We start from the raw sequence: 16,547 nt of genomic DNA, 5'->3' as shown, positions 1-16,547 counted from the left end.
TAAATACTTTAAAGACTACGTTTCAAAAACATTGCTGTTCTTATTTAAGGCCAAAGAACTTCAAACTTTACACAACCTGCGGAAGCTCTTTGTTCAGGACCTGGCCACCAGAGTTAAGAAGGTAATAAAATAATACTGAAGAGGTTACTTACATAAATGGTGCTTACTATGTTTAATTGCTTATATCTGTAGTAGAAGTAATTTTACATTGTCACAATGATTTTTGTGTAGTTAAGGTTAGATTTTTTTTTTTTAATCTTTAAATTTTTTTTAGTATTTATTGACTTACTTTTCTTAGAGTGCCGAGATTGATTCTGATGACACTGGAGGCAGTGCTGCTCAAAAGCAGAAGATCTCTTTTCTTGAAAATAACCTTGAACAACTCACTAAAGTGCACAAACAGGTAATAAAGAGCCTATTTTATGGTAGCTGCAACATTGTAAGACAGAAAATTGAGGAATAGGAAGTGTTTGAAGATTTCAGAGGCCTAAGGTTTTTTCACACCCTGAGCCGTTCTATTAATATAAATAATATAAATATATAATATAAATATATAATTTATATAAATATATAATATAAATAAATAAATATAAAATAAATCACTAGCAGCTTTTAGGACAATTAATATTTTAACAATCCTTTTATCAAGAAGTCAATGAAAATGGGTGTTATTATTTATTTCCTAGGATTTCCAGTTTGTCAGTTTTTCTCATTTTTTATTCATGGCGATTTTTAAATCTTCAGTAGATAGGACTTTGCAGTTAAAGTACAATCTTTTTTCTTTTGTCATTCATTGCCCCAGAATGTGTATTTGTATGAAATGTATAAAATAATGAGGCAGTTTGTTTTTTTAAAAAATTGTGCTTACTGTGTGGATCTTTGTTTTTGTTTTGCTTTTTTGTGGCTTGATATATGATTTGATTATTTTTTAATGTTTCTCAGCATATTCAGTTGTACATCTTTTGTAATTGTAAATACGATGTTTGCACTAGAGTAAAGAATAAAGGGAATTTTAGGCCTTTTTGCTTTCTAGACTTATTTTAACACTTAAAATGATACTTACCAGATTAGTACGTTATTGAAGAGATCTAACACTGTGTTATAGCTTATTGTCATTGCCTAATGGAGAGACCAAATAATCTTCCCCTAGACCCCCCAAAAATTGAGTGAAATTATATCTTTGTGAGAAACATATATGGATGTATGTACTCTTTGCATGTTGCTGCCTAAGTTAAATTCACTAAATGGTAAATGTTAATATTAAATGTAGTTTTACTTTTTTACTAAAGGGAAATTATGAAATGTTCATATTTTTTCAAATCATCCTGTTAAAGCTAAAATCCTTATTGTCTTAATGTACCTTTAGTTGGTACGTGATAATGCAGATCTTCGCTGTGAACTTCCTAAGTTGGAAAAGCGACTTAGAGCTACAGCTGAAAGAGTGAAAGCTTTGGAGTCAGCACTGAAGGAAGCCAAAGAAAATGCATCTCGTGATCGCAAACGCTATCAGCAAGAAGTAGATCGTATAAAGGAAGCAGTCAGGTCAAAGAATATGGCCAGAAGAGGACATTCTGCACAAATTGGTTAGTAGAATACCTACCTTAAAACCATTTAAACTTTGCTTGGTTTGAATGTTTTTACTTACTTGAAAACAATCTAATTGGTTGATTATGTGTTGTCAAGGTGGTATTTGTCTGTCTTTATTTCTAACTTATCAAAGAGTGGCATTGTTGCGAATAAGGAGCAAAATGAGGAATAGCCACATTTACAGGACAAGAAGATAAGTAAGAACTAGACAAGCATGCAAGAGTGATCAGAAGAGGTGAAACTATAGAGAGAGTATTCTTAAAGACTGACTTGCAAGAAAATAAGTTGCCAGCAGTAATATGACATGCTTCAGAATAAATCATTCATACAGGAATAATGTTTTTAAGAGAATAGGGATTATATAGGTCCTGGAGAAAAAGATACAACAGAAAAGAGAAGACTTAGTAACAGAAAAGCAAAGAAAAACCACATTTGGGAATTCTTGAGAATCAAGAGGCGTGTCCTAAAACATCACTACAATCATGTGTTAAGATTTATCCTAAAGTCACTTTTTGTTCTTCATGTTAGCTAAACCTATTCGTCCCGGGCAACATCCAGCAGCTTCTCCAACTCATCCAAGTGCAATTCGTGGAGGAGGCGCATTTGTCCAGAATAGCCAGCCAGTAGCAGTTCGAGGTGGAGGAGGCAAACAAGTATAATCTTTACACGTTACCCACAGGTTCGTAGTTTATATCTGGCTTTTGAATCATAGTTCTACATGGAAATGTTCAGCCATTGGTTGTTAAATACTACTATTTTTTTGGATTCTCATATTAATTGGGTTCTTTTTTAATGTATGTGATTATAAAAATAACTTGGCATGATTTCTTTTGGTCTTTTTTCATAGTTCAGATCATATTCTATTTTCAAATTTATGTTAACATTTGTAAACTAATCTACTGAATTATTTTTCAGAGCTCTTATAGTTAATCTAATAGATATACACCATGGATAATTATTCCCTTTTATTAGACATAGGATTAATTTATGTCAATTTTTTCTCTACTTAATATAAAATGTCTCACATTTCAAATTTCATATATGGAAATTTCAGTTTGGAAAATTTCAAGTGTGAAATATCTTTGTGTCCCCTTACCTTTTATGTTATTTTTAGATTCCCAGAAGTGAAATTACAAGAAAGCATGAACATTTCTAAGGCTCTTGATACATGTTAATACACTGCTTTCCAGAAAGACTAGGACAGATTGCCTCTTAGACAAGGATACTGTCCATTTTTATTGTATCATTGCCAGCAATTAATATTGATTGTTAGTTCTTAAGCTTCTGTTTTAATGGTCCAAAATAAGTATCTCTTTGATTTATTAATAAGAACTTGAATTTTTTTTTTCAAAAAACTTACCACAAAGTATGAGATATATATCATCCAGAAATACCACCCAGTATATTATGTGTATCTTTCAGGTGCTTTCTTTGCATATTAAGGTTTTTAAATTAATCTTAAATTATTGAATACTCTAATAATATACTATTTTAGTACATATGTTTCTTTGTAGCTTGCTTTTTAATTTTTATGTATTTTCTTAAAGATTTATTTATTCATGAGAGACACAGAGAAAGAGGCAGAGACATAGGCAGAGGGAGAAGCAGGCTCCTCACAAGGAGCCCAATGCAGAACTCGATCTCAGATCCCAGGATCAGTCTTTAAACCAAAAAGGCAGACACTCAACCACTAAGCCACCCAGACATCCCTAGCCTGCTTGTATGTTCTGAACATTTTCTTAAGCAGGACAACTAGTTAATTAATAAGCTGCCTAGTATTTCATCATAGAGCAGAAACTCTGGTTTTTGTGGTTTAGAAAAGTCCCAGATACTGTGCTTTGGATACTAAAAATACTAAAATAATTATGATGGTTAACTGTTTCAGACAAATACTAAAGCAAGATGCAAATAAACTGACTTTTTTTTACTTTGACATATTGGCTCTAAGTTTGAGTAGAGAATTAAGCAATATTCTGAAGGAATCACATTTCCCAACAATCTCCTGAAATTTTTTGTCCACACAGCATAGGATTTTAAAAGAGAGTGACATTGTGAAAAGAATACAGACACTGGAGTTCCATCTAAGTTTGAATCCTAACTTTTCTACCTCCAGCAAGTTACTTTTTTAGTATTTAATTTCTTTGTTGTTTTGACTCCTTTTAAATTAAGCATGAAAACAAATTATCTATTTATGGTCTAAAACTAATAATTTCTATAAAACAACTTTTTTTCCATAACCACAATAACAGTATTGTACCTGATATTGTAATAATATTTTATCTAATTAGATAATTAGTATTATCTTAACAATACATACTCAGATTTCTCTAATTTTTCCCTCCCAGTCCTTAACAGCTGGTTTACCTAAAACCAGCGTATAATCCGCAACCACTGTTTACATTCTGTTAGATCTCCTAGGTCTCTTTTAACTTAGAAAAATTCCCCTTTTTAATGACATTGACTTACTGAAGAGACTAGGCCAGTTATCTTGAGCATGTGCTTCCTCTGGATGTGTGTTGTGTGGTAGCCTTGTTCTTCTGTTTCCCATATAAGGAAAGCATTTATTAGATGGAGCATATCATTTTTAACAAGACTATCAAAGTAATAGGTGTTTAATCTTGTGTTACATATAGTAGATAGTTTTCCTGCCAATTAGAGATGGCCTCTGTTTTTCCCCATTTGAAGTAATGGCTTGTTGAGCCCCTTTGTTTGTGAAATAAAAGTTACTCTTGAGAATTATACAAGCTAAAATGTTGTTACCTAGGACAGAGCAGGTGTTCAGTAGAGGCAAGCTGTCTTTTCTGGAAGTGTAAGTGAGCAAAGGGATTTTTAAAGCATAAATATAGGTACAGATAAAAGTTTATTCTTTTGGGGTATTGTCCTCACCTCACATTAGAATTCATGTGTGGGGGCACCTGGATGGCTCATTTGGCTAAGCATCCAATTCTTGATTTCAGCTCATTGTCATGATCTCAGGGTCATGAGATTAAGCCCCACATTAGGCTTCATGCTCAGTACAGAGTCAGATTGAAATTCTTTCTCTCCCTCTCCTACTCCCTCCACTTTACTTGTGTGTGCGCTCTCTCTTTCTCTCTCTCTCTCTCAAATAAAATCTAAAAAGGGGGGGGGGGGGAATTCATGTGTAAACTTTGAACTCCTATCTCATTTGCAGAGAGGATAGACCAGGGCCTTTTGTTAAATATAACTAAGTTGTAGCATTTCACTGATCCCAGTGTAGTGACAGCTGTTCAGCACATGAGGGAGATAGCTAACCTAGCCAGACTAGGTTTTTAAGACTTGAAGTAATTAACTATAAAAGTATAATTAATTACAGGTTTGTTTCATTGCTGATCCAAAGGATAGTGGTTTTTAGTTGTTAAAGCCTTACATCAGTCAGTCTTAAACCATGATTGAGGAGTTTATAAGCCTCATTAGTTATAAGTTGTTGGAAAATTAAATAATATGTAGAGAAATTTTTAAATTATTTTTTAATTATCAAGCAAAACATTTCAAAACACTGGGTTTGTTTCTGGGAAAGATGAAAATGTATGAATAATACTGATTCTTTTAGAACCCAGTTTTATATGGCTGGTCTTCTGGCTTGCATAATACCTTGACAAGTTGAGTTTTCCTAAACACACATAGGTAAATAGTTTAATACAAGGTTGCCCCTGGGTAACAAGAGCTGGAATTGTTTATTTCACTGTTACTTTTCTTACTACATGTATCTCTTATTTATACTATCCCTCTCCCCCTCCCCCACCCCGACTTTTGTTTTTTACAGCTATCAGGAATATAACATTGCTAGATCATGGTCTTTGGCTTAAGAATGTCACTGACTGTTGACTTTCATTTTATTAACCGTCTTTTTTTTTTTTTTTTTTTTTTTTTTAACAAAATGTAGGGATGCCTGGGTGGCTGAGCAGTTGAGCGTCTGCCTTTGGCTCACGCCGTGATCCTGGAGACTCGGGATCGAGTCCCATGTCGGGCTCCCTGCAGGGAGCCTGCTTCTCCCTCTGCCTGTGTCTCTGCCTCTCTCTCTCTCTCTCTCTCTCTCTCTCTCTCTCTCTGGGTCTCATAAATGAATAAAATCTTAAAAAGAAAAGAAAAGAAAAATGTAATTCCTACATAGGCTCACTCGTAACTCTCCTGGGGAGAATAAAAACAAAGGACTGACGTTTTAAGCATTGTACTGTTCATAACTATACTCAGAAGCTAAGTATAAGGAAAAGGGATCAAATCATTTAATATTGTCATCTTTTTAATTTGAGAGAAGTGGCTTAAGCTGTTGGCTAAAGTGTCTCTAAATATATTGGTATATTTATTTCATTCTCATGATTATTTCAAACCAGTTTTGTATAAAAATATTTTCTCTGTTTCACCTATTTTCAGGCATTGAAAATAATTGAAGTATGAAGAGGATGTAATATCAAGCAGAGTCATTCAGTGACTATAACCTCTACCCCCTTGAGAATTGTAGAATTATAACTTTTTTTAAATGTATAAATTATACCTGGCCTGTACAGCCGTTTCCTACCCACTCTTCTTGTAAACTCTGCTGCTTCCAAACACAACTAGAGTGCAATTTTGGCGTCTTAGGAGGGGGGAAAATGACAGTTTACAACTGTGGTCCTATTTATTACACAGTTTGTCTTTCGTGTCTTAAATTTAGTCTTCACTGTGCCAAGCTAACTGTACCATATAGGATTGTGCTTTTTGTACTTTTTGTCTGTTTGTGTTTATTTTTTAATCTCAGTTTAAGTTACCTAGCTGCTACTGCATGTTTTTCTTTTCTTAGTAAAATGTCTTCCTTACTTTAGGGAAAATGGAACATTTAGATTAAATCTTAAATTTCACCACTTACAACACTACATGCCCACAAATATATCAGGTCAGTACTGTACTTTAAAAATCCCTTGAAATGATTTCAGAGTTAAAATTATTTGTATTGTGTCTAAAGTTTGCTTCTGAAAACTACTGTTTGAGCACTGAAACCTTAAAACTGCGTAACGAGGCGTTTGAGACTGAGCACGGCTACTTAATTTTCTTCATGAAATGCCTGTTGCCGAATTATCTTGAATAGAAATATTTTATAATGTCACAAGCAAATCTGTCTAAGAAAGGGTTTGGAGAAGGACTTCCATTTCTCTTCCCAATTCTATAATCAAAATGGTGTGATGGAATGAAAATACTCTGCTTCATCCTGGTGAGCCTGTTAATTAATATAAGAGTTGGACAGATGTTTATTTGTCATCTTAATATGGTGAAATGAATTAAGATACTACAGCATTAAACAGCATTTATATTGTTAGTACTGTATTGGTTGATTTAAATTGATAGCCTATGGAAATTGAGAAAAGTGTGGAAGAACTTAACAGTGAACTTAAGAATCTATGGGTGAATTTTGGTCTGAAATCCCTGAGGTGTTTTTAACCTGCTACACTAAGTCATACACTATAATTTATGCTTGTTTAGTCTAGAAATAGCAAATTGCAAGTCACTGATTAATTATCTTCAAAGAAATTTTGTTGGCTATACCCATAATTTTGTAATTCGTACTAGGTGTACCTGTTTTTGCCACTACTTCCTCAGCTGATTAAATGACGTCAAAAGTTTATTTTCGAAAGCTCTAAACGTAATAGGGAGATAGATTTCAATATTTGCTTTATCTGTGTGTGGGGTGACTGCACCTATATGAGCAGAAATTTGCAGAGAATGATGATTTAAGGTGATTCAGTAGAGAAAGTTGGAAAGTTCTGTGTTAGGATCTGGCTGGCAGAATTAACTTTTTGAAAAAGTTTTATACACAGATATTTGTATTAAATTTGGAGCCATAGTCAGAAGACTCAGATCATAATTGGCTTATTTTTCTATTTAACTATTGTAATTTCCACTTTTATAATAGTTTTGATTTAAAAGATAAATTTATTTATTTATTTTTTTAACAGTCAAAAATCCTTGCTGTTGCAGTCTGCGACCTTTAAAATGATTGTGTTGCTTTTAGGATTGGTCAAAAAGAAACACTCCAGAAATTGAGATGAAACCTTGGTATGCAGCAAGATTGAAGTAATACAGTTAACTTAAAAAAATAAAAAAAGTGCTATAGCCTATTTATGGGGATAGTTTTCTAAATGGAGAAATACTGGGCTGCAATTCACATAGACATTTATATTTTGTTTTCAAAAGAAAGCTTGCTTCTTTGGCAGTATTCTTAAATGAAGCAGAATTTTTTTTCTCTTTTATCTGAATATGGTAGTTTCATTGTTGTAAGATGTATCACGGGTATTGGTGCTGTGTAACAAACAAATGTAATTAGCATGTGGTTCAGAATACACATTGTTAGGGTTTTTTAAATATCGAAATGGTTCTTTTCTATTTATAATTTCAAACTTTCACAAGTGTACAGAGAATTTCATAAATTAGTTTTCAGTGAACTGCTCTTTTTGCTATGGTAGGTCATTAAACACAGCATTTACTCTTAGAAATGAAAATTTCTGATCATCTAGAACATTGATGCTTATTTCAATTTGCAGTCTTTTTTTTTTTTTTTTTTTTGACTATTAACGTTCCTCTGAATGGTATTGATAAATGGTTCAGAAGAGAAACTCAGTGAAATAAAAGTAATATTTATTCATGGTGATCAATTAAATTATTTGCCTAACTTAAGCAAGCTACTGTTCATAACTTTTCCATTTGACATGATGTGACAGAAAAGAATCTGAGTATACCTGTGGAATATGTTGGTTTATTTCCAGTGCTTGAAGATACACTCAAAGCTAATTGGTTTGGGAAGACGCCATATAATTTTTAAGTTAACCTGCATGCTGTAAATGTGTTTCATGTTTAAATAAAGTGGAAAAACTTTTTGAAATGTAATAACTTTCTTAAAACTTATTTGATGAAGTATTAGGTTGATTTTATATGACTAAATGGCCTCTTGTCTTGCAGATAGTGACTTAATAAGTTGTTATATTCATGTGTTGTTTTGTTTCCTGATGTATTGCTTATTCTTTGGACAGTGGGTATTAAATATGTAGGCTGAAAATTAAGAGCCAGAAATGAATCCTCTGTCTCACCTGCATTATTTTAGTGTAGCCTCCCTGCTACACAATTCTGTTCACCTGAGCTTGATTGTTATTCACCTTTATAAGAAGTGTTTGTTTTTCAGTACTTACTCAGTGGTCCTGAATGGTCATTCGGGCCTAGCTGGAGAAAACTAAAGAAAGATTGTTCATGAATTCTAGTGGTGATTTGGCTTTTTGTTGGGGCAGGGCGGGAGGGTAATCTTAAATTCTTAATTATAGAAGTGTTTAATCATATATAAAAGTATGTGATAAGTGAAGATTCAAGTACCTACCACTCCATTTCAACAATTAATCAGTTCGTGGCTAATATTGTTTGATCTATAACCCCACTTATGTGTCCCCTTCCCCATTATTTTGAAGCAATCCTAGATACCATTTGCATTTTATTCATAAGTATTTCAGCATATATATTAAAATACATGCTCCTTAAAACATAAAAAAAAACATACCATTATCGCACAAAAAAAAATTTCAACGTTTATAAACTGAATCAAGATCCAGTTAAAATCCATGTATTACAGTAGTGTCCCCTCCATTTCTTTCTCATTTTTTTCAAATGAGGAAAACAAGTTATTCAACCTGTAGAATCCCAATTTTTGCTGATTGCATTCCTTTGATATTAACTCCTCTGTCTCTTGTATTTCCTGTCAATTTGTTCTGAATCCAAATACTTCATCAGATTCAGGTTTTTGCTTTGTTGGGAGGGGGCAGCATTAATTCATAGGTGGTGGTATTCTTCCATCAGGTGGCACATAATGTTGAGTCTCTTACTGGATTATTAGCTGCCATTGATGATCAGTCCCTTTATCCATCAATTTATTAGGGGTTACAGAATAGCAATATTCTAATTTGATAATTCCTTCATTTGCTAGTTGGGATAGAGAACTTGGCCCTCATCTACTATTTGGTTACCCAGTGGTATAGTTTGTGTAGGAAAATCAGAATAAATGATTCTTTTCCTTTACTTGCAAGTTTCAAAATGTTCATTTCATTATCCTCTTCCAATGGTGACCAGTTGTGCATTTTTTCCTTGTTTTTGTATGTTATTTGGTTATTATCCTTAAGTGTGCTCCATAACAAGTCGTTCGTTTCTGCTCCCCCCACCACCAGCCTTTTTTGGAGAGATTTAAGTGGAAACAGACACTGGACCCTGGTGCAGTCTCTCTTATCCAGGCCTCCAGTGTGCTAGCCACTTCTGTCTCATCTAACTCAGTAAGCTTAACAGTCAATGTGATGTTCTGTGGAGTGAGCAGACATTCAGAGCTCTTCAGACTTAGGACCAAGGGTAAGAGAGTTTACCTGGCTCCGGAGCAAAGTTGTACATGCATGTTGTCTGCTACATGTAAATGTACGCTGTTCTTGGTCCTCTTGGAATCTGAAAGGAACACATTATATATTGATTTGGCTGGAAGTTGTGCGAAGGGAGGGCACAGTAGTTTCAGAGGCTTCTGTTTGGCCACTGGCATAACCTGTATCCCACAGGCCAAAGTAGCATGGATGGAGTCCTGCCACTAAGTATGTCAATTCTAGTTACACATGCAGGGCAGGGAAATGACTCATGAGTCTGCAGAACATAAGCAATTTTTTAAAAACTATTTTATACATTGCTCATCATGATAAGTGTACTCTTAAATCCCCATCACCCCTTTTCACCCACCTCCCCTCTGGTAACCATCAGTTCTCTATAGTTGAGTATTTCTTGGTTGGTCTCACTCATATTTCCTTGGTTCATTTTCTTAAGTAACACAGATAGGTGAAATCCTATGGTATTTGTCTTTTTCTGACTTTGCTTAACTTACACTCCCTAGCTCCATCCATGTTGCATATGGCAACATTTCATTCTTTTCTATGGATAAGTAATATTCTATTTTTTATATATATGCATATGTACACACACACTACATCTTTACCCATTCATCTATCATTGGACGTGGGATGTTTTCATAGTTTGGCCATTGTAAATAGTGCTGCAGTAAACAGGGGTGCATGTGTCCCTTTGAATTAATGTGTTTGTATTTTGTGGGTAACTACTCATTTGTTAGTACAGTTACTGGGTCATAGGATAGTTCTATTTTTAATTTTTCGAGGAACCTCCGTACTTCCTTCTATAGTGACTGCACCAGTTTGCATCCCTACCTATAGTTCAAGAGGGTTCCTTTTCTCCACACCCTGACCAATACCTGTTTTCTTGTGTTGAATTTAGCCATTCTGATAGGTGTGAGGTGATCCTTCATTGTGGTTTTGATTTTTATTTCCCTGACAATGAGTGATGTTGAGCATCTTTTTATGTGTCTGTTGGCCATCTGTATGTCTTTGGAGAATTGTCTTCTGCATATTTTTTAATTGGATTATTTTTTAAGTGTTGGGTTGTATCTTTTTTTTTAAGACTTATTTTTAGAAAGAAAATGGGCAAGTTAGGGGAGGGGCAGAGGGAAAGAATCTCAAGCAGATTCCCCAATGAGTGCAGAGTCTGATGCAGTGTTCCCACGTCCTGAGATCATCTGAGCTAAAATCAAGAGTCAGGCACTCAACTGAGGTACCCAGGTACCCCATATCAGTTCTTTTTTTTTTTTTTTTTTTTTTAGTTCTTTATATTTTAGATGCTAACCCTTTATTAGATGTCACTTGTCTCCCATTCATTGTGCTTCTAGTTTTGTTAACTGTTTCCTGTGCAGAAGTTTTTTATTTTGATGTACTGCCAAAAGCTTATTTTTTTCTTTTATTTCCTTTGCCTTAAAACACTTAATTAGAAAGATGTTGCTGCCAATGTCAAAAGAAAAACTGGCTGCTCTCTTCTACAGTTTTTATGGTTTCATGTCTCACATTTAGGTCCTTAATCCATTATGAGTTTCTTTTTGTGTATGGTGAAAGAAAGTGTCCACTTTCACTTTTTGCATGTAGCTGTCCAGTTTTCCCAACACTATTTGTTGAAGAGACTTTTTCCCATTGCATATTCTTTCCTCCTCCTGGGTTTTCTGTTCCATTGATCTGTGTGTCTATTTTTGTACCAGTACCATACTGTTTGCTTACTATAGCTTTGTAATATAATTTGAAGTCTGGAATTGTAATATCTCCAGTTTTGTTTTTCTTTTTCAAGATTGCTTTGGCTATTCAAGGTCTTTTGTGGTTCCATACAAATTTCAGGATTGGTCTAGCTCTGTGAATAATGCTTTTGGTATTTTGATAGGGATTCCATTACATTTGTACATTACATTGTACATTGCTTTGGGTAGCAGATGTTTTCCAATCCATGAGCATATGCATTTGTAATATGTGCACTTACGTATACATTTATAACTTGGCCAGCACTTGTGTATTACTGTACCTATACATGCTCTCCTCCCCCCTGCACTCTTCCCTCTCATCATGATGCTTCAGATTTCTGGGTGTCAGTGTCAGCCCCAACCTCTGTCCAACAGCCCTCCCTCAAAACATTTGGGTATCCCTCTTTCTCCATTATACAGTGCTAAGTAGATGGCCTTAATTCCTTTTGGGGCCAGATAGGCAATTGTTTTAGTCTGTGCATGCTGTGTTGTTGCCAGGTCCTTCCTTCTGGATACTCAACCTCTTCATTGTGTGTTTTGAGTTGGAAAACTGGCTTGGCTAACTGGGGAAGGGATTGTGACGTTATTAGGGCAACTGGCCTCAGCTTCTTTGTTGTCTTCCATCATTAATATTCTGATGGTAAAAAAAAAAACTGAATACTATTTTTACTGGCTGCCCAGATATGTTGCCCCTAGACATACTGTGTTCCATTAGTCCTATCCATAAGTTCTCTGTGAGTCCAGCTCCCTTGACTTCCAGGCCAGCCCTGCTGCACAGTATGATAATGGTATCCATCTGTCTTTCTGGTAGTTAGGCACCACCACCCGGCCTTTATATTGGCAAGGGTGGGGAGAATTTCATCCTTTCCACTGCTATCAGTGAATCTAGTTCTATAACCGCCTTGTTTACCATCATGCATCAGGCCTGCCTTACAGAAGAGAGCTACCACTGAACTTTTTTACTTTAACAAAGTGCATGTGGGCATCTTGTATCCCTCATGTGAGAACACTTCACTGCCTTATTCTCCCACAAAACTCCTAACTCCAGAGAAATCAAATAGAGGACCACTGTACAAGATGCCTAAAACAGTCCTCTTCCAAAGTGTCATGGTCATAAAAAACAAGGAAAGGCAAACTCCAGTCACCAGAGACCAAGATTTGACAACTAAATGCAGTGTGTGATATCCTAGATTGGATCCTGGAACAAAAAGACATCAGTGGTGAATAACATACCAGTTAATTACTTGGTTTTGATGCAGTGGTGATGGAAGATGTTAATATCAGGAGAAACTGGGTAAAGGGCATAAGGGAATTCCCTCTATTACCTTTATGACTTTGTAGTCTAAAATTATTTTGAGATAAAAGGTTTATTTAATAATTTATAAAGCCACAAGAAATGGAGGTGACAGCAATAACATCCTGGATTCTGGAAAGCAAAACTTAGCAGACCCCAGAAACCTGACTCCTAAGCCAACATTGAGGAATGCCAAGAAGCAAACCAGTATCCCCCCATAGAACTGCCAAATGTTCATGAATATGACCTCAGGTACCAGCAGAAGGAGCCTGAATATAGGACTGACTGATTACCAGATGGGGTCTTCAATACTACACAACTTGGCATTGCTTCTCCAACATCCTTGTGTAAGCCTATGTGTCTCCTTAGAAGGAATAAAACAGAAGGTCTTTATGCTAGTAAACACCAGGAAGAGTTGAAGGTAAGGTGACCTACTGAGGAGGAGTAAGGAGCATGACAATTATCAACTTACTGCCTCTCATCCCCAAGTTCACTTTAATTGCTATTAGGAATTGAATTGTGCCCCCTTCTTCAATTCCTATATTAAAGTCCTAACCCCTAGTACCTTAGAATGTGACCTTAGTTAGACAATGGGGTCTTTTCAGAGGTAATCAAGTTAAAGGCCACCAGGATGGCTCTAGTCCCATATGTCTGTGGTCCTTATAAAAGATGAACTTGACGCAAAGACAGGGAAGATGGTGTGAGGAGACACAGGAAGAACGCGGCCATCTACGACCCAAGGAGAGACCTGGCATGATCCTTCCCTCACCCCTCAGAAGGAATCAACTCTACCAACACCCAGATTTTGGATTTCCAGCCTTGTCAGTTGTGATACCTTAAATTTCTGTTAAGTAAGTTTGGCTGTGGTACTTGGGTATGGCAGCCCTAGCAAACTAATACAATTGCTACACTGCAATATTGAGCTGGACCCTCTAAGCGTATGTCCTTTTCTCCTTTCTTGGCTATCATACTTTCGTTTGCTTTTTCTTGTTAAAACCATACCGTTGTCAGTGGTGTGTTTGTTGTGGTTTCGGGTGGAGACCTCCAGTGGCTCTTAGCCTCAGGGTAGACAATCTTTAAGTGACCTTGCAGCCCTGGCCCTGTGACCGCCTCGCTGGCCAAAAAATGGACCGACAAAGCCCTGACCTCCTCTGTGAGCCTGCCCTTCAGCCTGTGGAGAGGCATATCCTGCCCAGCCATCTTGTATCCCAGTGACGTATTCTTTCCAGTCCCAGTCATGGTTCCCTGCTTGCCAGCCTTGTCCTGACTGCAATCCAGGGAGATGGTTTCTACTTGCCTGGGAGCCCTAGCAAACTTCACTAGCAGGTGAGCTGCAGTCACATCTTCACCAATGAGATCTGAATCCCAGACATGGGGAGAGGGGCCCCCTTCCAAGTTTGTTCCTTTCTCAGGTACTCTGCTTTTAGCCCTAGAGTGTTCTTTATAGTTGTCTGTACCCATGTACACTTAGTGCCTTTGGGCTGTGACTGATACAGAAAGTAATACGAAAGTCTATAATCAGAATATTTAGAACTTCAAGCCTGTCCCCCTCACTTGGCTACCTGAATGCTGGCAGCCAGGCTATGTTCCCCATCCAGGAGATAAGAAGATTACTCTGTGAAAAACTGGACAACTGTAATGGCAGTACCCAAGGAAAAGTTTTCAGAAATGTCAGTCAACAAATCCTATTTATACGAAACAGTTGCTTCCAGTCAGTTTCTTTGTGTCTCCTTAAATATATACAAACAACCAAGGATCATCAGGCATTTAAGGAAAGCCTTTAAAGTAAAAGGATCAAAACAAAAATGTTTTAAAGAATAATAGAAAAATAAGTCTACAAGGAGAGAAGAGAACACTTTAAAGAGCTATCACCAATTTCTCAGGTTGTGAAATAATAGTGAAAAACTCAGTGGAAGGGTTAGAAGATGAAGTTGAAGAAATTGCTTACAAAATAGTACCCAAAAAAAGTTGGGAAATAAGTTTGAAGACTAGAACAAAAGGACTCAGATGTGAATAATAAACATTCCACAAGGATGAAACAGATAATGAAATCATTGAAAATTGAAGAAAATTTAACTGAAGGCCATCAGTTTCTAATGCACAGCACAATGGGTACAAATAGACCCACCCTAAGGTACACATTGTGATATCCCAGTACAGAGAAGACCTTTAAAAAAAACAAAACCCCAAGATTTCACACAAAGGATTGAGAATCTGAATGCATCAACACTGGAAATTAGAAGAAAATGTATTACTACCTTCAAAATTCTCAGGGAAAATTATCTTAATTTGTGTAAGGGTAAGTTTAAAAAAAAAAAAAAAAAGGCTTCCAGACACACAGTTCTCAAAATTTTACTTCTTAGTACCCTTTATTGGGAAACTATTGGTCAGCCAAAATGAGAGATTAGACTAAGAAGATGTGGGACATACAGAAGTGAATCATGAGGTGACAGATAAAGAGCAACCAGTCCAGATCGGAGCCGGTCAGAAAGCTACCAGAGATAAGTTTCCAAAACAAAACAGGATAACTAGTGTGTTTGAAGATTCGGAGAGGAAATTTATATAACTGAAGAGTAGTTTAGGGTTGACTAAATGATTGATACATAGAACATTGTGAAAATAAAATTACTGATTCAAAAAAGAATCCTGAGAAAGGAGAAGTCACCACAGTATATATTACATAACTCAGCTGTGACTGGCATGTTTCATTGTCATAGTAATGTAAACATGGATTATTAACTAAATTCATGGTAGGACCCTACTGAGAGGAAGAGGGGCTAGAGGGTGTGCGTGCACTTAACCATGAATAATCAAGTAGGGATTTGGAGATGAAAAAAATGAAAGTGGCTACTTCTGGAGAGTGGGAAACAGGTAAGGTAAGGCAGGGGACCACTTTTTTGCTTTGTTTTATTTTGATTTGGGGGTTTTTGAAGCAAGTTTTCTAGAGCATGTTTGACTTTTCAGGGCTCCACTTATATTCTGTCTTCAGTGGCTTTCCTTTGAAGATGGCTTTGTATGCTAGCCCCAGGTTCTGGACCTAACAGAATTTAACTTGCTCATTTATAAAACAGAATTGTCATTTCAAAACCTCAAGGTGACTCTTCCATCTCTTGTCACTCTATCATTCTTTGATGCCAAGTAACCTTTTCTAGAGTTATAACATCTGGTGCCGCCTTCAGCAGCACATATACTAAAAATTGGAATGATGCACAGAAGATTAACATGACCCCCTGCACAAAGATGACAGGCAAATTCATGAAGCATTCCATATTTTTAAGTAAAATGTTTCTGAGTTCAAATATATTAAATACAAATAAATATATCTGTATCTCACATCTAAAGAGTTTATTTTAAATTAAGCCTTCATAATCACTGACTACATATGAAAATAAATCCACAAGTTCTCTCAATTAGTGAAAGTACTTTTTTTTTTAAAGTACTTCTTTATTAAAGAAATGCTTCCAAATATTGAAAATTAGAAGTTTTCTTACTGTGGTAAAATGCACATAAAGTAAAATTTACCACTAATCACTTTTA

The 16,547-nt window shown here is 35.8% G+C and overlaps 1 protein-coding gene and 1 non-coding gene across 2 annotated transcripts in view; both read left to right on the top strand.

Moving 5' to 3' along the window:
* Positions 1–8,825, top strand: part of KIF5B (kinesin family member 5B) — a 44,946-nt gene extending 36,121 nt beyond the window's left edge. The window contains exons 22-26 of the mRNA XM_026000894.2: positions 50–121; positions 299–403; positions 1,367–1,583; positions 2,116–2,266; positions 5,980–8,825. Coding sequence (XP_025856679.1) covers positions 50–121; positions 299–403; positions 1,367–1,583; positions 2,116–2,246 — 525 coding nt within the window. The 3' untranslated portion in view covers positions 2,247–2,266; positions 5,980–8,825. The remainder of the gene's footprint in view (positions 1–49; positions 122–298; positions 404–1,366; positions 1,584–2,115; positions 2,267–5,979) is intronic.
* A 7,351-nt stretch (positions 8,826–16,176) lies between these two features.
* LOC112921680 (U6 spliceosomal RNA) lies at positions 16,177–16,285 on the top strand. The gene has a single exon (XR_003235291.1). It is a non-coding gene; the product is annotated as a U6 spliceosomal RNA (small nuclear RNA).
* The last annotated feature ends 262 nt before the right edge of the window (positions 16,286–16,547 follow it).

The sequence above is a fragment of the Vulpes vulpes genome, chromosome 2 (genome assembly GCF_048418805.1).
Source record: "Vulpes vulpes isolate BD-2025 chromosome 2, VulVul3, whole genome shotgun sequence".
Taxonomy (NCBI): domain Eukaryota; kingdom Metazoa; phylum Chordata; class Mammalia; order Carnivora; family Canidae; genus Vulpes; species Vulpes vulpes.
This window is presented reverse-complemented; position numbering and strand designations above follow the sequence as displayed.